The following is a 23,437-nucleotide window of genomic DNA, read 5'->3' on the forward strand; positions in this document are numbered from 1 at the left end:
GTTGTTTGCTGCATCTAAAGCATCGTGCGCAATTTTTGCAATCTGTGCTCTTGTGCCCAAATTATCAACATGTGAAGCTTCGCAAAACATTAATCGCGGGAATTATCGAGCTCCTATCAAACCCTACATCTACTATTTTCTCAATTAACAATCATTCAAAAGTCTCTTTGTGAACTTCAATCCTAACATTAAATTTGTTGTAAGTGAAGCGAGGATTTTCGTACATATTTATAAGTTTGACATCATTTATAGCGATGTCTTCAGTTTTGACTTTTTAACAAGTCAATGAAGAGGAATGCTGATCGTTCATGACACGTTTGACATTGGCACCGATGGGGGATTTTGGATTTTGGATCCAGTTTTGTTTTCAAAAACTTGCGAGTTTCCTCGCAGTCTTGTTTGGACTCTTTTGGTTTTATCGCAATGACCGGACGAGCATTACGGTTGTTCGGTTTTTTACTTTCCACCTTACTAGTATCATTTTCAACTTTATTTTTATTCATCCTTACTTTTGTCGTCCCCTTGTCCGTTTTTCAAAGCATCCGCGAAACTACTTTTAACTTTGTCATCGGTAGAATTCTCTTCATCATGCCTATTACTATTACTATCAGGGTCTCGACCAGATTCAGAAGGACCCGGCCCAGATCTGCTTCCATTATTCATTGCAGCTAAATTCGCAATAATTCTCGAAAATGAATTAGTCAATACTTTCCCATTTCCCATTTACTAATTTTTCAAGTCCGCCAACGGCCTGCTTTAGGGTACCATTTACATTTAAGTGGATAGCTTCCATACCGGTCTTCAACGCGTTATCAATTTGAGCAGCAATCTGATCGCGTGTCTGTGATCGAGGCAGAAATAGAAGATATTCTCTTCACTTCTTCCTCAATATTTCTATAGAAGATTAACATTGTCCGTGACAACCATTGCCGTACTCCTTGTAAGTGGAGTGCATCTCATGTTGAACACACAAGAACACTTAAGCTGGGCTTAGACTACCCTAATAAACAAATACCATAAACGAACTGTATCTCGATCTCGGATGGGTAATCTATCCCACAAATGGTTTGGATTATACCATAGAGGTAACTCTAAGACCACTGGGTCCCGAAGAAAATCATTATTATTTTTGGCTCACTCAGTACCAGAACAACGGTCCCAAGCAGTCCCAAGCTATTTCACTCACCCCTGCATGTTCTGCATGAATCCACACACCCCTGATGTTATCTGTCAAACTTTCATAGCGAATCAAAACAAACATAGTGTAGTAATAGAATTTCAACTAGAATAGGGTACGTTAATCGTTTGCTTGGGACCAATAGGCTACTAAAGTGGTGAGCCAATTTAAAATCGTTAGTTTCGTATTGATTGTTGATTATACCCCGAACACGTCGTTAAGCTCTCTTTTTTGGTTATTTTTATTAGGGTAGGCAAATCAAATGATCAACTCAGTTGAATTCAATTGGCTTGAAAAGTTGAGTCTGGTTCAACTTTTTTCAATTCAAGTGAGTTGATCAAGTCAGTTGAATGGCATGGTTTACACGTTCAATTCGTGTTCAAGTCAGTTGAATTCAACTGACTTGATCAATTGACTTGCCCTGTCTAAACCCAGCTTTACCATTACAGGTTAACGGCAGATCGTTTGCCACTAGCCCCGACTCACACTTGCCTCATTCCATTGCTACCTAAACACCGTCAACAGACGCTGCATGCAACAACACAGAGAGACAATTAAACACAAATCGATTTCACCGCCACAACTACTGTAGGAAAGCAATTTAAGCTGAACATTGCATTAGGTCCTAAGTAACATTGACAAATTCTCTTCGTCGCTCGTTCAGCTTGAATTGCTTCCTTTCAGCGCGCCGGAGGGATCAAAAAATAAGCAAAACTTAACGAGAATGAGTTGCTTTTGCAACCTGTCTCATACTTATCCTGTTCACAACTACTCTTGGGCGAACTGCAACACGCGTTGCAATAAATCAATCGCGGCACACAACACAAGTCATGTCAGTTTATCGGTGGTTTAACCAACCGGTGGAAACTAACGATTTTAAATTGGCTCACTACTTGACTAGCCTATTGGTTCCAAACAAATCGTTTAACGTACCCCATTCTAGTCGAAATTCTAGTACTACACTATGTTTGTTTTGATTCGCTATTAAAATTTGACAGATAAAATGAGGGGTTCGTTGATTTTCCTATGTTCCGAGGGGTGCATCGATCAGCTTGGGACCGTAGAGAGTCCCAGAGCTGAGCCAAAAAGTTGAGCACGTTTTTTCGGGACCTACTATTATTATAAACTGACATAACGCTGCTTTTACTGCATTTGTTTATTTTTGTGGCCATACAAATTACATTAGATTTTCGACATGATTGAAGGGAAATTTTATTTTTTGCTATGTTTATATATTTGCAACCCCGTATTATAATATTTGTTTTTCGTCATGCGGTAGAATGACATAAGGGCTTAACCATAGAGGTAACTCTAAGACTAGTAGGTCCCGAAGAAACGTGCTCAACTTTTTGGCTCAGCTCTGGTACTATCTTCGGTCCCAAGCTAATCGATGCACCCCTCGAAACATGTGAAAATCCACGAGCCCCTCATTTTATCTCTCAAAATTTCATAGATAATCAAAACAAACAAAGTGTAGTACTAGAATTCCGACTAGAATGGGATACGTTAATCGTTTGCTTGGGACCAATAGGCTAGTCATGTAGTGAGCCAATTTCAAATCGATAGTTTCGTATTGATTGTTGACTTAACCTAACTATAACAAAAAATGCCGAAAAATACTACTTTTCGGTACTGAAAAGAGTGTCGAAAAGTAGAACTTTTCAGTGTTTGTTGAATGCTGCGAGCTTTCGTACTTCGCATTGGATATTGATAAGAGGCCAGCCAAAGCAGCTTCTTATTTGAGCATCTGCTGCCACTTCCACGTCCATTGGGGCGTCCCAATCAGAATCGCTCATCTTGATTTATTATCGACTGATCTTGATTAGAGCTTGAACATTTATGACAGTCATATTTCACGACCTACTTGAATGGAAAGTTTCGTCTTCAACGTGACGTTCATATGCAGTTACTCAAGAAGCCGAGCAAGAAGCTGCATTTTATGCAGGCAAGAAATAATCTCAAACGATATTTGATGTTGTAAAACGATATTTGATGATATAAACTGTTGTATGCAAGTCGTTGCGTAACTCTTTTTTATCAGCACTCGACGTAATTATTCAACGAGACTTGCCGTACTAATCCTCAAATAATGCAAATTACATTATACTTCCATTTATCGACCTAACATGGGCTGACATTAGACTGGCCCACACAAATAAAAGTTATAATTTTCCACGGACCAACCCTTAGATTTGTTCCTTTAGGTGAGGAAACCTTTATCCCAAAGTTTCAGCTCATTTGGTTCTAATATGAGCTAGCGCTTTTAGTTTGAATTTTGTATGGGGAATTTGAAAATTGGAAAAAAAATGACACTCCTGCACTCTATGGATCATAAAAAAAGTTTCCTTATTCTCGATTTAATTCAGTTTTGCAAAACTCGTAATTCAGCTAATCCCAAGCAACACACGGTTGCAACTTTACTGTGACTGAAATAAGTTAAATAGAAATTACCACAACTGTTCAGTGACGATTGTGTTCCCAGGGATGAGTAACAACTTGGCTGAAGATTGCATCATGAATCCAGTTAGTTTTATTGAGATATTCGCTTTTGAATGTTTATGAGCGTTTTGTATATGAACATTTCAACCAAATCTCCTATATGAACATTAAACCAAAATCGCCAGCCCTTGTAACGTCAAAAAGAGCTGAAACATTCAGAGAGTGGTTATCGCACCAAAATACACGAACCTGGATGTTGGTCTGTGGTAAATATAAACTTTGATTTTTAGTGGTAATCTAGTTGATACGTTGCATAAAAGCTGCCTACATTTTGCTGCAATATACGAGCAGAATGAATATAATTAATTAATATGTCCATAAAACTAACTTCAAATCATTTGATATTTTTCCGCTCTCATGAGCTCGCAATATCACGCGTGATATTGGAACAAAATATCATGCTTGATATTGATTTTATTAGCTCCTTTGATATTGCGAGACTACTCACAACGTGCAAAAATCAAGCTGAGAGTTGACTCGACACAAAAACGATTCCATTGCACATCGTTTTCTTAGAAAGAAAAAGCATAGTTTGCTATCTCTTTTTAATCTTCACCGATGGCAGACGCGAAGGGACTGCTGCAAGCCGTTATGGAAGTTTCGGTTGCATTCGGGTGTAAAGCATAAATCATTAAACTCAATCTCACCACAGTTTGGTGAGATTTGCAGTTGGTGCGTTTTGTTAGCTTGATATTCCGAGCTGCGATATCACAGCTTGCAAAATCAACCGCAGTAGGTTTCTTGTTGATTTTTGTCTACGAAAATCAAGCGTGATCTTGGGCGTTGGTGAGATTTGATTTTTTGATATTTTCCCAACACTGGTTTAAGCTACGTGTGCTGAATTTTTCTGAGCTTCATCGAGTTTGCTGAACCAGCTCTCCATACGTTTCAACCCATATAAATTTTAAATCAAAAGCGCCAGCTCGTGTTTTACCCGAATGAGCTGGCACAAATCTAGGGGTTTTCCCCCATTGAAAAAAAAATGATAAAAAATTTCACTCGTTGGCGAATCTAGCTGACATTGATCGATTTTTCTCGAATGTTCTCATACGATAATTGTAAATTTTCTGATTCCTTATCGTGTCAAACTTCAATCGTTATCTTAAATTAGCTGACAGGGGAATATCGCAGGTCAATTGTTTGTTGAGACATGATTAGAAACGTATACGATTATAATCGATGTTTTAGACCCAAGTTAGGGACACACAGTCCGCAGAATGAAAAATCGGATCGCACAAAAGTCCACTCCAAAAAATATGCACGTCCGATCTACGCACGGCGAATGAGAACGACTCAAATTGTAGTTTAGTTCACTCATAATCGCCAAAAGTGCAGGAACTCAGCGATGAGTAAAATTTGTCCAATGGTTTCCTGTGGAAAAGCTAAAAAATCTGCCGGAAAATGAAGAAATTGACGAAAATTTTATTCCTTCTCGGAGAAGTACCAATAGACTGAGTGAATCCAATCTTTACTTTTCTCAAATTCGGGAATTTTTCCCTGGAAAATCCTGGAAAAACCTGGGAAAACATGAGCGATGAGTAAATTTGCCTCATGTTTTCCCAGGTTTTTCCAGGATTTTCCAGGGAAAAATTCCCGAATTTGAGAAAAGTAAAGATTGGATTCACTCAGTCTATTGGTACTATTCCGAGACTGAATAAAATTTTCGTCAATTTCCTCATTTTCCGGCAGATTTTTCGAGGATTTTTTAGGTTTTCACAGGAAACCATGGGACATATTTACTCATCGCTGAGTTCCTGCACTTTTGGCGATTATGAGTGAACTAAACTCAAATTTGGGTCTTTCTCATTCGCCGTATAGTTTGTAGCCGACACTGGCCGATCTAGGTTAAGCCTGTGGCTTAAGCGCCACTCCGGTAAAGGAGACCGCAGGCAACGTTGAGTTTGCCCGGATGAGACTGCCTCAGGGCGAGTCCAAGTGAAAATCTTCCTAGAAAGAAGAGATCGAGCCAGCTTGACTACTACCGAATTTGCTCGAGTAGAAACCCCTATTGCGAAACAGCATAATCTCTCACAACATCGAAATAATTCTGAAAAGCTACCGGTAAGAGAATACACAAACCCTAAACGACGTTCCACGCAGCGTTGCCAGATTGTTTTAAAGCTTATCGGTATCAAAGGTATTATTTAAAAATCGGTATTTATCGGTATTTACTATATAATTAATTATATATTTTTGCCGTTTTTGAAAGCGGAAATTTTAACGATGGTGACTGGGACTTGAGGGGAATTGCTATGCTTAACGGCTTTCTCAGTCTCAAAACAATCTTTATTTATTTTTTAATTTAATTTTTAAAATTATTGTTGTCCTTAAGTGGTGGTCAAAATTGTGAAAAAATAGCTTTTTCAATAAAATATCATTAAATGAAACCAAAATATGGAAAATCAGCCACAACAACGACTAAACTATTGACTACGACACACAATATTTTCACTTGAAAAAGACCACAACCCATGGCCGAAATGTCCCGCAGATTACATCGTAGTTGTTGCAGTTTTTAAGACTGAGAAAGCCGTTAATCAAAGAAAAAATTTAGCTTTTGTACAATGATCGGAAAATTCCAGAAGAAAACTCCGGGAATGTTTGAATTAGCTTCTGAATGGAGCCGAGAAAACATCCAAAGAAAGACGAAAGAAGCACTCCCGGATGAAGTTCGATGAAAGTTCTAGGAAAAGTTGGAAAAACTTCCGGGAAACTGCCAAGACACGAATTGAGAAACTTGTGGCAAAAAATAAAATAAACTATCGGAAAAAATCGCATGTCACATCTAAAGGAAGCTAGAAAAGTTTCGGAAACCAGAAGTAAATTTTCAGAAGTAGCCATTTCCAGGGAAAGCCAGAAGAAGCTCGGAAAAATCTTCCAGTAGAAGTCGAACAAACTTATGGTCAAACTTCCAGAAGAAGACGGAAGAAATTTCTGGGAGAATTAATTGAACTTCCTGGAGAAGACGAAAGAAACTTCCTGGAGACGCTGGCAGAAACTTCCTAAGGTAGATTGTAAGAAAAATCTGAAGAAAGTCGGAAGACAGAGCGCTTACGGAACAGTCGAAAGAAACAAGGACATAATTTCGGATGAAATAGATTTGTGGGGGATGTTCTAATGATCCAGAAAATTTTCCTGATATTCATAAAACATCCCTAAAGACTCCGCAATTTCCCTAAAGCTTTCGGACCATTCCTGAAATGCACTTGGGAATATTCCATAATTCCTTGAAAATCCTTAAAAGTTCTTTTAATTTTCCTGAAATTAGGGGCTGTTTTGGAGTTCTTTGGTCATCCTCATAAGACTACCGAAATATCTTTAATCATCTTTGAAGGTCTCTGGACTTTCTTGATCATTACGAAATTTTTTAAGTGTTCTCACAATTTTCTTGAATTTTTGTAACATCAGCATTGAAGTTTTCTGATTTTCACGATTTTTTTTTAATTTTTAAAAGTTATCGACACTGCCATAAAAAGCATAGAACTTCCCATAAAATGTTCTCACAATGTACTAATTTTCATGTAACTTGCCATAACGTTTACTAAATTTGCATGAGCCCTTCAGGACATTGCTGAAGTTTTCGGAAGTTGCCTGAGTTTCTCGGAACTCCTTTATAATTTCAGCAATTTAATTAATTAATTGATCTGTCCTGATGTTGTCTGAGCTTCACTAAAGTTCCTGAAAACCATTGATTTTCCCTGAAATTCTTTTGACTTGTGAACTTTCCAAAATGTTTATGATGTTTCCTTAAGTTCACTGGAGTTCGCTGGCCTTTTCTGAAATTCCCGGGTTTTCGAAGTTTTACAGAAGTGAAACTGTCTTTAATTTATCGAAACTTACACAAAAGTCTGGACTTTTCTGAAGTTTCAGAACTTCTTAAATGTCCCTACAGCTAGTGTGGATCCGCAATAAAAATCTGATAACATCCTTGAAGTTCAGGGAAAGTTGAAAAAACTAGCGGGAGAAGATGAAAGAATGATACGAGCGAAGGGTGAAGAAGCTTCCAGGGTAAGGTGGAAGAAAACTCTTGGAAAAGTGGGATGAAACTTCAGGAAGTTAATGTTTAAAAAATATTTCTCGATTCCCTAGGAATTACCGGAAAGAGCCATCGACTATTTCTCGATTGCTGGGTAGCTGGGTAGCTGGGTAGGGAGGAAATTCAAACATTAGTCGAAAGAGTTTCAAGCATAAGGCATCTTTAGAGATGATTGTTTAGAATGTTGAAGGCTCAAAAAATATGAGAAGGCTCACAAAAAAAAATTCTAGAACGCAGACAGGCAATAATATTTTTGATTATTAAAAAAACGGTATAAATTGGTATAAAATCTTAAAAATCAGTATTCTGAGGAACAGTGATGGAAAAGTTCGTGAAAACCCACTATAACTCGCGAACTTTTCCCTTGGTGAACTTCGTGAAATATCGCGAACTTTTCCAACACTGCTGAGGAACCTTATCTGTATATCGGTATCTAGTTTGGAAATCGGTATAAATACCGATAAATCGCTATATCTGGCAACGCTGGTTCCACGTCAAGTTCTCCTCATCGGTAGCTTCACTTAAATTCCGCCAGAGGCGTAGCTGCAGCAAAAGAGGTACGCAACATAATAGTCAAATTCCGACCACGCGGAAGACAACAACATAACTACACGGACCCGAAACAACGTAAAGATACTTTTTTCCTCTCATTCTAAATTTTTAATAGGACTGATCAACAACATTACATCGATTTCAAATCAAAACATTTATTTACGAACGGAAAACGGTAAGTTGATTTTTATTGTATTTAAACTAAAGCATGCTTTTGCGGATTTGTTTTGATTGTTTGTATTTCTACTCCTCTTTATTCTACTTCTCTATACTTCTAGCCCTATACTTGTGTGCGTTCGGTACAGCTACCTCCTATCTGTGCTGTGCTCTTCTCTTTCTTCTATGGGAATCCCACGACGATGCAGCAAGCGGGAAACGGCGAAGCTTGGCACCCGGGTGTCTAATATTAATGGGTTGGGTTGGCGTTAGACTGATGCAAAATTTGACTTTTTCGCTCCACAGTGCTTAAATGGTTTCAAATCGGGTCCTGATTAGCCTCTCAAAGTTACAACTCATTTGGTTAGAAACAGACTTCGCACAAGCCATTTGAAGTTTACATGTAAATTACTATGGGAAATCTCAACTTTTTGTTTATTGCCTTCTAGTCATTTTCCGTATTGAGCTGCGAAACAGTTCGATAGCCATTCTTATAGAAAATTTTCTCAGCTACAACTTTGCTGAAGATTGTTTCTATGTAAAACGAGACAGGAAAAAGTTATTAATTATTTAAGAGATTGGTAAACTTATGACATGATCAAGCAGCTGCTCTGTAGGCAACACTGTATTTTGCAGTGTGGCATAGTAGCCATGATTTTTGTGTCCTATTCAACGCTTCAGAAACACCAATGTTGCCTGCTGAACAGTTGATTGAGCATGATCATAAGACATCAGCGCATTGAACCATTGATAACTTTCGATCCTTGCATTTAATCAAAAAGTGGTTCTGAGCAAAGTTGTAGCTGGGAAAATTTCCTACAAGTACAGTTGAAAGGCTTTGAAGCAGACCGATATGGTGAATTATTAGAAAGACATGAACAAAAATCTTGGTTTTACCATAGTAATTCCCATACAAACTTCAAATGGTTTGTGCCATCTCAGTTTCTCACCAAATGGGTTCAAATTTTGAGAGGTTAGTCCGGATCGGATTTGGAATTGTTTAAGTATTGTGGAGCGAAAATTTCAAATTTTGCAGCACTCTAGTGGGCGTCTATATCTGACGATACGTGCGCACGATTTATATGCCTACACCCAACCATTGAATCATTGGACTTGTCCACATATTAGCAAAACATGCTCTTCGACCTTTTGGTCGGCAAAAAAGGTCCTCCGTGGCGCCTTCGCCGGACGCCACACTCAACAAAAAAATTGGAACGGACTCTGGATAACTGCTGCGCTGCTGTTATCGGCAGCGACGATGATGTTCGACCGTTGGACGGCCAACGATTTCCACGTGGGTGGACGGTGATCTCTCCAACAATGGCAGTTGGTATCCACCAAGCCCCGATCCGCGATGAGAATTTCAATCGCTTTCCACCCGACAAGGTGACGGTTGCCGGGATCTTTCGCCCCGGGAAAGCAGATGATGTCATGGGAAGTTGGATGTGGTCGTCGGCTGACCTAGATTGTTTTTCTATGCACACAAAATTTAACCTATACCGCACACTACATTTTGCTTATGATTTGCTATAATATACAAAACTATAACTTAACGTGAACAAAACGACACACTTCCCAAGCAAAGTCTGAGATCAAATTGAAATCTAAATTTGATGTTGTGATTTCGTTGATAATGATTATTCAGGATGTTGTCGTTTTGGTCGTTTTAACGGTTAAAATATCAAAATTGAGAGCAAACCAATCTTCCTGTGACATCACATTGAAAACTAGTTCAGCTATCAGTGAAAGCAAACTGAAAACTTAATTTGATATCAATTTTTCTGTTGATAACAAAACAAGTATTCAATTTGATGTTATGCTAAGGCAATGAAAACAAACCCGCAACAACATATTTTTGAAGAGCAAATGTACAGCAAAATGAAAACAAAATTTGGTATCAAATTTGTCAATTGCGTAAACTGAAATAAAATTATAATTTCAGTTTGATGTTGATATCAAAACTTGATTTCAATTTGCTGTCATTTTGATGCTGGACTTTGCTCGGGTTCCACTGTAGACTGCGGTTCGGACCAAAGTGAAACGAAACCGTGACCCTCAGATTAGGGAAGGTGACCTCGGCCGAACTTAACGGAAGTTCGATTTTCCCGCAAACTTCTTCGAACGAGATCGGTAATGCGAGAGATTATTCTGATCGTCGACCCTTCGTTCAAAGTCGGGTGTAGCCACACTCTCTCTTTCCCCAACTTTCCCGAAGGTTTCCCTCGAGTGGCGTTACTCGCGAGGCATTTCAATTTTAACGTAAATCAGCTAGTGTCGTTTCGCTACTGGCATAGTTTTTGGCGTATGGATTAGATCTTTTTCGTGCAAATTTTATTTATTACTAGTTTAATATTTACAGCATGGAGCAAAGGCTACAAGCTTTCGTCCATATTACTCTTCACGTAACATTTACGGTAATACCATATAGCCAAAAATATTCCCATGTAGCGGTCAACGTGAACAGTAAAGTAAATATAACGTGATTTCCACTTAAGTTGGAAGCGGTTATCACGTAATGTTTCCGTGATTTTGAAATGATATTTACTGGAAAATACTGTTCATCTTACGTTTACGTTCCGTGGTTTCCACTATAATTGGAATATATTTGCACGTAATGTTGACGTGATTTTGAAGTGATCTTTACCGGATCTAACTAATACTGTTTTCCATTTTGTCCAAGAAAAGAATATTTAAACATTGTTAGCATTTTCATTAATACGTCAAGTATGTCATTGAAACGTTAATACTAAACATTTCGCTTTTCCAACACTTAATTGATCATGAAAATTCAGATCTCGATTCAGATGCAATAGCCGTTTGCACTGTTTAATAACGATTCAGGCTAAATTGACCTTCGGAAAATGCCCGTAAATTGTATCTTGTAATCCAGCCTCTGAAATCGAAATAAATTTAAAGATCAGTATGACTGATTTCAAATAAAGCGAAATAATATAGAAATACCTTCAAACAGTTGCAGTATGCACTAATAAAACCGATGCCGCCATATTGAATCACTTTTTCATACATGTAAATCACGTAAACTCATTTTACGTAACCACACCACAATCACACAACGGCACATAGAAGTTTGATGTGAAAATGTTGTCTCATTCACCATCAGCTCCAGTGAACATGACATGATATATTTATCAATTTAATACCATCATGTTAACATGAAAGTTGAAGCATTCGAATGAGCTACGTGATTATCCACGTGTATATGTTGTAGAGTGTACATGATTATCACTTACTTTTTACGTGAAATTCCCTTAGCATCAACGAACATGAAAATCACATAAATTTTATCAAAATTTAATTTGACATTGACGTGAGCCACGTGATCGAAGTGGGCTGTTAAAGAGGTTACGTGATTTTTCACATAGCATTCACGTGATGATTTTTTAGAGTGTGTATCATGGAGCCATATTTTTCGGGTGGCGGAAAAAAATCGAACTCAAAAGCATAATGAACAGGCATTTTAGTAAAAAAAAAAAAAAACCTTAAGCATGTAAAAGATCCGAACGAGCAAAATTTCAGCTTTTTTTGCGTTCATTTTACATTTAAAAAAATAGCAAAGTTTAGGCAGGATACTCCGAACTGTACATTATATTTTCTAGAAATATAATCGGAAAATATAAAGATCAAAACGCTCAAGTAGTCACGTCAATGTCATCATATTTCATTACACTTCTCGTTTAAGACCCAACGACCCATTCGACCTAATGACCCAGCACTGAAAAAAAAGCTTACTCACAGTATGGCAACACTGGCAATCTCGGCATTCGATCGGGCGTGGTAGTCTACTCCGCATGTGATTCGTACATCAAATGTGGCTTTGATGCCCGGTTCATCGTAGCACGGAAAAGAAGATCTGGCTTCACAGGCTTGAAACTGCGTGAGACCGGCGTATTTGAGCGTGCCGTTGTCGTCGTTATACGACGTTCGATAGAACCCAGCTTGATCGGTTCTGTTTATACTGTTCAAGAAATCGATTTCCAGTACTACTCTACTGCCATTCTTGAGAGCACTAGCAACATGCACAATGAGGAATTCCTTTTCAATTTCGAACTCATGATTTATCACCGTAATGGGTAGCTGATTGTCATCCTTAAGCACAAGCTCCACCAAGGTACTTCGCGAACTATGCAAAATAATTTGCTTGGTATCTTCCAGAACGTTTATGCTTATCTTCACTGTTCCATTGTAGTCCAAGTTGTCGTTGTGAATTTCAGTATCAATAAAAAGATCGTAATGCGTTGGAATCGTGGAATTTGGCAAACGGAAGCTTTCAAATGCCTTGCAAATAGACATAGAGGCTAGAATTGCCACCGTCAAGTAAAATGTCTTCCACTTCATGGTAAGCCTAACCGCACACGCTTTAGCTTCCCGGCCAAAGCTATACTAATTCTCTGCTTAGCGTCTAGCGTCAATTTATAGCTTTCCGATCAGATGGCTTAAGCCATGGAAACTTTCTATCTTATCTGACAGAAATCCATGTTTTACATTTCGTATCAGATCTTATCGCTTTCTCCGTTTATTGTCTTATCTGGTTCGGCAGCCGCCACTACCGTTTGGACAAAACCAATTAAAACACCGATGTAGACAAATCTGATTAAAACAATCAACTTTATTTATTGAATACAATCTTAAGCCAGTACGTCGGGGTGTGCCGCATCGCATCACATGTCGATCTGAGGCGAGTTCTTCAGCATGGTGGAAACAATGGCTGCGTTTCTTTGGATCCAGCTTTGGTTCGCGTGCAGTTTGGCTTGGATTGTGGTGACCAGTTGAGTGGGTGCTTCCCTCTTAACGATGTTTATCAATCGTGCGGCAGCCTGCGGTTCGACCGTGTACTCAGCAATGTCCTCCAGCAAGGTATACAACTGACGCCGATCGATGTTCCTGGAAATAATAAAACGATACAATTTAAGATTTTGTCTATAATTGGCAATGTACCACTTACATTTCAAAGGCAATATTTTCCGAGGAATCGAACATGTCAATTATGGCATCCAAACCACCCAGAGAGTTACTGTAGATGGCTTGGAGGATTTGTGTTTTCTCCGCTGCCCCGAAATCATTTGACTTCAGAGAGTCCACGAAAGCATTGATTGCGTTTCTATTCTCGATACAAGATGCAGCCTCGATCAAATAGCTGCGAGAACGAGAATTGGGAGTGTTCTTCAAATTTGAAAGAATTGCAGAAAAATCATCGTAAGTCGCCTTGCGTAGCTGACTGCAAATAATCAATTGCTCCGATTTAGATACGATGGCGAATGATGCAGCCTTCGTTCGCAATTTACTGAGTCGTTGAGTAGCTTCCGTCTGGCAGGGTTTGTCGTTACCGCAGGCCCATTCCAAAGCGATCAAGCGAGCGTCCTCGTCGTCAGCCGATTCACCCTTGATTGGGTCGAAGCCGTACGTGGCCAGAAGATTTGAAGCCAACATTGAACTGTAGCTTTTCAGATTTTCCGACGCCACGCTGTCGTGCCGTAGCATACGCTGCAAAAATCTGAGATTGGAGGAAGCGGTGCTCCATGGGAGGAAATCGGATTCATCGAGGAGGTAATCGAACACCTTGAAAGCAGTGTAGTAATCTAGTTTTCCAGCGTGAGCTAGGTTCATTGAGTCGTCGATCAGCTGAGATCTCGACAAGCGATGGAATGCGTTGGTATTTTCGTACAGATTGTAGATGATGTTCTCCCAGGTTAGGGGGTCGTAGTTTACACGGTAGTAGCCTCTGGCTAGCGGATTGACAAGTACAAAGTCGTTTTCGACCAGATTGATATGCATGCTTACATCCGTCACGTATGGGGGCATCCATAAGGCGGCACTTGAATTGAACTGTCCATTGCTGCTGGGTGTAAAGTAAGAAATCGGAATCCACCACGACTGCTGTTCTGGGGCTTCTTGAGGAGTGCTGTAGAAACGCTCCTGGTTGAAGAGATACTCATTGGTATCACCGACACGGGTGACTGTTACCACCGGTGCACCGGGCTGACGTGACCAAGATCGAAAAATCTCATGCATAGTTAAGCTCTGTGGAAGCTGGGCATCTTCTCTAACTGCTTGCTCCAAACTATCGAATAGGTTCTCCTCGTTCACTACTCCGTGGTCTTTGCTGTTTTTGGAAATTGAAGGTTGAACAAACCGAAATTCATACTGTTCGTAGGGATACTCACTTTTGTTGAATGTAATATCGTAGGCCCTTCTGGAAAGTGTGCTCGGTAACGGCGTAGTTGAGCATTCGCAGAACGCTTGCGGCTGTAATATTTCAGAATATAGTCAAATTAGTTGTATCCACTGGGTTCAATCGGTATAGGCACAGCTACAAAGCAAAACTATGCTGGAGGTGGCTGGGTTCGATTCCCGGTTCAGTCAAAGAATTTGTCGCGTTGAAACATTTCTCGACTTTCCTGGGCATAGAGTATGATCATAGAGGTAATTCTAAGACTAGTATAGGTCCCGAAGAAACGTGCTCAACTTTTTGGCTCACCTCTGGTACACGGCGAATGAGAACGACTCAAATTTGAGTTTAGTTCACTCATAATCGCCAAAAGTGCAGGAACTCAGCGATGAGTTAATTTGTCTCATGTTTTCCCAGGTTTTTCCAGGATTTTCCAGGGAAAAATTCGTGAATTTGAGAAAAGTAAAGATTGGATTCACTCAGTCTATTGGTACTACTCCGAGACTGAATAAAATTTTCGTCAATTTCCTCATTTTTTAGCTTTTTCACAGGAAACCATGGGACAAATTTTACTCATCGCTGAGTTCCTGCACTTTTGGCGATTATGAGTGAACTAAACTCAAATTTGAGTCGTTCTCATTCGCCGTGTACTATCTTCGGTCCCAAGCTAATCGATTCACCCCTCGAAACATAGGAAAATCCACTAAACCCTCATTTTATCTGTCAAACTTTCATAGCGAATCAAAACAAACATTGTGTAGTACTAGAATTTTGACTAGAATGGGGTACGTTAATCGTTTGCTTGGAACCAATAGGCTAGTCAAGTAGTGAGCCAATTTAAAATCGTATTGATTGTTGGTATGATTGTGCTTGCTAGACAATGCAAAAATGGTACAGGCATCGAAACAACAATCAATACGAAACTAACGATTTTAAATTGGCTCACTACTTGACTAGCCTATTGGTCCCAAGCAAACGATTAACGTATCCCATTCTAGTCGAAATTCTAGTACTACGCAATGTTTGTTTTGATTAGCTATGAAAGTTTGACAGATAAAATGAGGGGTTATTGGTTTTTCCTATGTTTCGAGGGGTGAATCGATTAGCTTGGGACCGAAGAGAGTACCAGAGCTGAGCCAAAAAGTTGAGCACGTTATTTCGGGACCTTCTAGTCTTAGAGTTACCTCTATGATCGAAAGCTATCAACTAATAACTGTGGAACTGCATCTAGAACACTAAGTTGAGAGCACGTAATAAGCTAATATGCGATAAGAAATAAGCTTGAAATGCGAACAAGAAGAAGAAGTAGAGCTTCAGGGGAACTCCCAGAATTTCAGGAATATTTCACGAACATCAGCAAAACTCAGGAACATTTTAGAAGGAGTTCCGCATGATTCATGGCAGTTTCAAGAGTTGCGGGATGCTTCCAAATTTCCAAGAAGCCCAGAAAACTTCAGAGACGTGAAAACTTCATAAAAGTTTTAAGTGCTCCAGCGAAGTTCAATAGTTATCAATGAAGCCAGGGTGGCCAGATTATTTTTTTCATTATCGGTAGCTTCTCAAAACTTTTATCGGTAGTTATCGGTAGGCCGTCTCAAGAAGGCTTTCCCGAAACTTGAAACCTTTGTGAGCGGGGGGGGGGGAGCTCTGCTTCAGAACAATGCACTGTCCTTCAGTTCTTCTCCTTTAAACCTAAGAGGAAGAGGAGACTCTTATTTTTTATCTCTATCTCTATCTCTATCTATATCTATCTCTATCTCTATCTTTCGCACTTCAAATCGGCCAATCACGAGCTGGTTCGCGTTTGACAGAAAAGTGGTTCGTTTTCGCCCCCGTATTATCCAAGGGGGAGAGGTGGCTGTCAAATACGAACAATGGTCGCCTACCTCGCATAACTGGCTCCAAACGTAAACAAGCCATAAGAAACCTACAGGGTTTGTTTACGTTTGGAACCAATTTCATACAAGAATGATCTGGCTGATTTTTTCAGCACGTCCCTCCCCAGGTATTATCTCCTCTTCTCTTAGCTTTAAACGTGTCGAAATCAATATTTCTAGTTCTGACTACACGGAAAACAAAACATAGGTATTGAACATTTTTCAAAATTACTAAAAATCTGTGATTCTCGGTAGGAAAAGTTAAAAATCGGTAGTTTTTAACCTTTCGTCTGTGAATCGGTAGGCATCCCGAAAGTCTGTAGGACTACCGATAAATCGGTAGGTCTGGCCACCCTGAATGAAGCCTAGAGATTCTTAAAACTGTTCTATTAGGTTCAGGGCAGTACCAAGAACTTTAGGAGACTTTCAAGAACTTCAGCGAAGATCAGAGAACCTTAGGACAGTTCCATTAGATTCAGGGAAATTACAGAAATGTTAAAGAAGTTTCGATAACTTTGAGGAAATTGTTAAAACTTCTGGAACTTGCTAGAATTTCAGAAAAATTGCAGGATATTTTGGGAAGTCCTTATACAACAATTGAAAGTCAAAATATGTTAAGGGATGTTCGGTAAGCAACCGAGTAGTTTCGAAAACTTCGGAACAGTTGCATTTACTTCAGGAAAGTTATGGGAACTTTAAAATTCCGAGAGAGCAGGACTTCAGACGAGTACAATGAACTTTAGGGAAGTCAAGAGAGTTTCGAGGAAGTCCAGAGAGATTCAAGAAAAATTCCGAGAGCTTCAGGAAAATTCCAGGGTTTTCATGTATTTTCTATGAATCTGATAATAACTGACTGTGTTATTTGTGAATGATGACAGTGAAAACAGCATTGTGAGATAGAACAGTGATTAGGGGTTTGGCTTATCAAAATCAATCTTATATCAATTATGTCTAATAAAACGAACAGGCACTTACAAAATGGCACTCTTCGCTGTTAGTATTTATACGTTTTATGGAAAGCTGATTGTAGACAAGTTTTACCCATACCCAGTGTCAATTGGAGGGAACAGAATTGCATGTACAAGCAGTTATACATTCCTATTTTATAATTATGCACACTCTCTAAAGGGGTGCATGGACTTGAGGAGGACGGTGTGCTCACATCTATAATCAGTGAATTATCAGGTCTAAATTTGCCATGACAGCACTGAACAGCGTGATTAGCGAAGGTAGTAAGTATCACGCGATTTACAGGCACATATTGGAACTGATATTAGGCAAATCGAGACTTTCGAAAAGTTGAAAATCATTTATAAGTTAATTTTGAAAAGTTATGAAATCAAGCTCCACAGAATTCTGTTACATTTCGAAAACATGGAAATAATTCAACTCGAATTTTTCTGCCCTAAGCGAAACAAAATTCCGCTTTTAGGCGTACGAAAATAATACCCACCTCTAATTTCGGAGACGAACCAATCTTGGACTGAAAGTCTCCTTAGGCTGTGAACCATTTGCCGAGTTAAATTTAACTCATGGCTACAAATTACATTTCGAAAGTTATTTCTTATGTTCGAAAATCCCTGTGTTACCGATCGATCGGTTTTCGAGCAGAACTCAGCCACGGTTTTCAAAATTTAACTTCTTATTTGTCAGAAATCTCGCGTAACATTTGAAAAGGGCCTATGGTCAAAATGTAAACAAACCGATTTTTGATACCATTCTGTAGCACTGGTAATTAGCTACCAGTCGTATAGGAATGTTCCGCATTATCGATAAAAATCATTAAAAATAACTTGATTTTAAAAACGGCCGATCCACGAAATTTTTCCAATCATTCATGCTAAAACGGCCTAACCTCGGGCCTAACATATATTTTTTTCGTTCGATGAGGTTCCATTCATAAGCCTAGCGACGTACAAGGGCCGATGATTGAAAAATTTCAAATCAAAGCTAGGCCCTACTGCTTGAGGCAGGGCCGATGATTTATTTGACGTTAAGAAAAGGCTTAGCAAAGGGCCTACAATTTATGATGACAAGCACAACGGCTTAACAAAAAGGGCCTAACCATTTAAAGATTCACAAAAAGGCTTATTACTGTATAAGACTATTTATGCTACACAGAAAAAAATTCTGAATTTTAACTATCGCGTAAAATCTCCCTTCGTTTAATTTTGAGCTATACTTGGCATAAACAGCGAAATCGTTTACAAGCTTGCATACAATATTACTAATTTATGCGATATTGCGCTTAAATTTACACGAAATATCGCGTACATTTATGCCAAATCTAGCGTTAATTTTATGTGCGCTATATATCGCAGAAATTTACATGAATTTTTCGAACGGTGTATGAACCATTTGCCGAGTTAAATTTAACTCGTGGTTAAAAGTGACATTTCGAAAGTTATTTTCTATGTTCGAAAATCCCTGCGCTGTCGGTCGACCGGTTTTCGAGAAGAACTTAGCCAAGGTTGTAAAAATTTAACTTCTCGTCTGTCAGAAGTAACCACGCTCGGATAGCAGGGTTAATCTATAACTTTCCATCTGTTAAATTTTATCCAAAAGTTAAAATAATCCACTAAGGCTGTGAACCATTTGCCGAGTTAAATTTAACTCGTGGTTAAAAGTGACATTTCGAAAGTTATTTCTTATGTTCGAAAATCCCTGTGTTGCCGATCGATCGGTTTTCGAGCAGAACTCAACCACGGTTGTCAAAATTTAACTTCTTGTCTGTCAGAAATAACCATGCTCGGATAGCAGGGTTCATCGATAACTTTCCATCTGTCAAATTTTAACCAAAAGTTAAAATAATCCACCAAATGGTTCAGAGCCTTAGGCTCCAAGAAGTTAAATTTCGACCACGGTGGGTCGAAAACCGGTCGATCGACAGCACGGGGATTTTCGAACATAGAAAATAACTTTCGAAATGTCACTTTTAACCACGAGTTAATTTTAACTCGGCAAATGGTTCACAGCCTAAATGGTTCAGAGCCTTAACGTCAAAGATATCTATAGAAAGCTGTCAATCAACAACTATTGAACCCTGCTATCCGAGCATGATTATTTCTGACAGACAAGAAGTTAAATTTGGACAACCGTGGCTTGAAAACCGGTCGATCGACAGCACGGAGATTTTCGAACAGAGAAAATAACTTTCGAAATGTCACTTTTAACCACGAGTTAAATTTAACTCAGCAAATGGTTCACAGCCTATACACTCAAAAAATTTCACACGTCATCATCATGTACCTCACACTTAATTTTGCACTTATTAAGAAACACATACATTTCATGTGTGAACCATGCCTCAAAACTATTAGTTCGAATTGTGACGCACTTGGATTCTATGGGCCTAACATGCTGATATCAATAGCTTTGCACATTATAGCTCAATTTTCTACAATATTCTACTTTATCGACTTCTACTTTACCGACTCAAAAATTTAATCGACAAATATATAAACAAAGCTGCCTGAGGGCAGAGCATACACATGCCTTTAAATTAATGGGTCTGATTTGGGAATTGATCCTGGACTGTTGGGGTGGTGCTGTTGCAGTTGCCTTCGTTCAATCTCACTGGCCCATGGTTGTTCTCATATATGAGGCTGGTTGATAAGTATGAAGTCACAACTCATGTTTTCAATGTTTACCTTGCAGAACAAGCATTTCACATAGCATTGAAATGCAAAACACTTCAAATCCATCTGTTTTGAACAGTAGTGCGATTCAATGTGCAATACACTTGAATTGATAGAGAAAGATTATCAACATTTCATAGTTTGAAACACAAGAAATCAAAGTGTAGAACACATTGAACCATGGTGAAATACACTTAAAATAAATGTGATTGTGCATATGAAATATCAAGTGTTCAAACTCATCGATCAGACGTGTGGAGTTTTATGAGTGTATGTTTAAAACCAGCGTAAAGTCCCAGTAGGGACGTAATAAAGCGAAAGAAGAAGAAGAAAAGTTGTATGCAGAGTAAAATAACAGAACCTTACCTTTAGCGTAGGCAATATTATCAAAGAGTCTGCCGATCTCGCTAGGTGTCTCTACGTAGTAAGTCATGGGTCGAACCGTTGGGCTCGCATCGGTAGTCAAAGCTGCCTGTAGTACACCTGCGAAGCGATCACGCATTTTCAATTCCGGATGACTCTGGAAATGTACACTCATTAAACCCCAAGTATCTAATCGTTTTAATATGTTTTTCTTACAAACTCCGACACATAATACTGGTACAGCCGTGCGAACCCTTCGTTCAACCACAAGTACGACCACCACTCGGGGGCAAGCAAATTTCCGAAGAATTGATGGGTGTATTCATGTCCAACGATTCCGACGACGCTCAGCTGTTGACTTTCGCCCTGCGTTTCCGGATCAAACAGAATTGTGGATTCGCGATATGTAACCAGACCCCAGTTTTCCATGGCACCGGCGGCGAAATCGATGTTGGCGACGGCCACGTTATCGATCTTTGACATAGCGTAACTTTGATCAAAGTAGATTTCCAGTTCCCTTAGGAATTGTACCGAAGCGCTTACAGAGTATGTTAGTAGCTGGCTTGCAGTTGGACGGGCGAGTGTAGAAACGACAAGTTGTCGTGGTTCGGAAACAACCTGTCGCTCGGTGATAAAGTCCGAAACTAGGAACGCTATCAGATAGGTTTGTATGCGCGGAGTCGTTTGGAATGTGGTGAGCTTTTTACCTCCCGGTCTGTTGAAAATCGGCATTGAGAATGAATATTTTCCACATATCAGATCGCTACTTACAATAAAGTTATGCCAAGAGCTGGAGCGTTAGCTTTAGCACTGTATTCGACACCACAGGCGATTTGAACGTTTAAGGTTGCCTTGATTCCAGGTTCATCGAAACAAGGGAAAGCCGACCGTGCATCACATGGCTCGAACTGTGTTACACCTAGATACCTAATATTCAACTGGTTAAGTATCATTTATCAATACATAGAACTTTTGCATAGACGTACTTGGTTTCACCGGCTGCATTGACGTACGAAGACCGATAAAATCCAGAGGCATCGGTCCGATTGAGACTGTTGGTGAAGTCAATGTCCAACACGTATGTCGAACCGGCTGGCAGTTCCACATTGGTGTTGACGATCAAGAATTGTTTGTCCTCATCGACTTCATGCCCCTTCACTGGCACCGCTAGCTGATTGCTATTACGTAACTCTAACCGGCCAATCACACTTCGCGTGCTGTGTAGCACGATCTGTGATGTGCTCTCCAGCACTCGGATATTAATCTTCACATTACCGCTGTAGGCCAAATCTGCCAGGTGCACATTTGTATCCAGATATAGATCGTAGTGCGTTGGAATGGTTGTGTTCGGGAGTCGGTAGGTGGTAAATTCACGGGAATTGCGATCCACAGGACTTGCCGAGCAAATCCCGACAAGTAGCGCCAGCAGCGCAAATACTTTCAACATTTTTTGACCTCACTTTGATTGGGACTGTTCGGACAATGATGGGACACATCTCCATTGGTTTATTTTATAGATTTTCAAGAGCAATTTATTACCCCTTTGAAGAATATCTTATCTAGTCTAGTGCTCGTGTTGCACGGGAGTTATCTCTGCTCTGCTAATCATCGTCTGATCAGTTGTGCCTCCAATGGATTGTTTAGAAGCCATTATGTTGATACCTGTAGCTACGTCTGGGACTGAAATATTTTCAGCAATGCGATAAGCTGTGAAAGGACGGGATGACAAATCAGTTTATATTGTTTACCAACGTTTATCTTTTGACTATACCTGCTCGAAGTTGCCTAAATTACTCATCCGATTTTTAATATCAGCCATGATTGCGAGGAATTCTGGTTTATCCCCATGTCTGTAAATTTGGTTTTGTTATTTATAACGATATTTAATAGTAAAAAAAATGTTACTTACACATTTAAGATGGTATCGCTGTACACCGACATCCAAGTTTTGAATGCTTCAAAACCAATATTTGATCTGGAGTAGACGGATTGCATGACCAGAAACCATTCTCCAGATCTCAGTCGAACTTCTTGGCCACCGCCCAAAGTCACTGTGAGGTAGTCAAACAAAAATGTGCTATTTTCGTTGCATCCCAGAGCGGAGATGTACACTGCCCTCTCAGCGAGGTCGGCAGAGTTTTGATAAGCACGGAATACAGCTACGAATTCTTCCTCGGTGGCTTCCATGAGTCCTCCACAGTAGATACTATGTTTGATGTACGATGGAAGCTTTTCAGTTCCTCCTGTTAGATCTTGAAGCATCAGTTGATGTGCTCCTTTTCTGCAAATGTCAGACCCCATTCGACAACTCCATTCGATTGCCATTGCTCGCAAACGTTGATGTTCATGAGGCTCGTCAGTCCGTTCAGTGAAACCCATCACCAGGAATAGTTCGTTCGTTAGGTAATTAACGTAGATCTGATGAAAAAGGGTATTTGCAATACTTGTACTGGTTTATCAGAATTGCCAGAATTTATTTTCGAATATTGGTATCATCATTTTTTTTTTAAATCGGTATTTATCGGTATTGCGATAAACAGTCAACTATCCACAACTTATTAAGGTGCCATTTTTGCATCAGTATAATTGTGTGGCAAGTACGACTATACCATATTCCCAGGGAAGTCTAGAAATTTGCCAACCCGAACAATTCCTAGCCCGGACCGGGAATTGAACCCAGTCACCTCCAGCATGATCTTGCTTTGTAGTTGCGACTGAGCTAAGGGGAGACCCCCCAACTCGATATTATATAACTCGATATTTTCTGAAACTCGATGAATTCGGTAGTCCCTTCATATTTCCATCTATCGTACCCTTCATCAGTGCTGATAAATGTAGGGTTGTGACCAAAAAGAGGGAAAGAGATGGTTTACGAGAGACAGATTAAAAGAGTAAGAAGGTGAGGGCACGAAGGCAATATGGAGGGTGAATTATAAACGGGAGTCAGTTGAA

The 23,437-nt window shown here is 39.5% G+C and overlaps 3 protein-coding genes across 3 annotated transcripts in view; all 3 read right to left on the bottom strand.

Annotated features, from left to right (window-relative positions):
- LOC135697430 (aminopeptidase N-like) overlaps window positions 1-12,836 on the bottom strand; it is a 28,569-nt gene extending 15,733 nt beyond the window's left edge. The window contains exon 1 of the mRNA XM_065217097.1: window positions 12,175-12,836. Coding sequence (XP_065073169.1) covers window positions 12,175-12,776 — 602 coding nt within the window. The 5' untranslated portion in view covers window positions 12,777-12,836. The remainder of the gene's footprint in view (window positions 1-12,174) is intronic.
- A 191-nt stretch (window positions 12,837-13,027) lies between these two features.
- LOC135697428 (aminopeptidase N-like) lies at window positions 13,028-21,974 on the bottom strand. The gene is made up of 7 exons (XM_065217095.1): window positions 21,472-21,974; window positions 21,257-21,412; window positions 20,702-21,200; window positions 20,489-20,642; window positions 14,603-14,684; window positions 13,384-14,541; window positions 13,028-13,322 (listed from the first exon to the last, which is right to left on the bottom strand). The coding sequence occupies exons 1-7, from the start codon at window positions 21,930-21,932 to the stop codon at window positions 13,100-13,102; spliced, it is 2,733 nt and encodes a 910-aa protein (XP_065073167.1). The 5' UTR covers window positions 21,933-21,974; the 3' UTR covers window positions 13,028-13,099.
- Window positions 21,975-22,129: 155 nt separating this feature from the next.
- Window positions 22,130-23,437, bottom strand: part of LOC135697505 (aminopeptidase N-like) — a 37,190-nt gene continuing 35,882 nt past the window's right edge. Inside the window, exons 4-6 of the mRNA XM_065217261.1 lie at window positions 22,395-22,903; window positions 22,257-22,335; window positions 22,130-22,192 (exon numbers count right to left, since the gene is read on the bottom strand). Coding sequence (XP_065073333.1) covers window positions 22,154-22,192; window positions 22,257-22,335; window positions 22,395-22,903 — 627 coding nt within the window. The 3' untranslated portion in view covers window positions 22,130-22,153. The remainder of the gene's footprint in view (window positions 22,193-22,256; window positions 22,336-22,394; window positions 22,904-23,437) is intronic.

The sequence above is a fragment of the Ochlerotatus camptorhynchus genome, unplaced genomic scaffold (genome assembly GCF_037179485.1).
Source record: "Ochlerotatus camptorhynchus isolate MF236.1 unplaced genomic scaffold, CSIRO-AGI_Acam_v1.1 ptg000070l, whole genome shotgun sequence".
In the NCBI taxonomy this organism is placed as follows: domain Eukaryota; kingdom Metazoa; phylum Arthropoda; class Insecta; order Diptera; family Culicidae; genus Ochlerotatus; species Ochlerotatus camptorhynchus.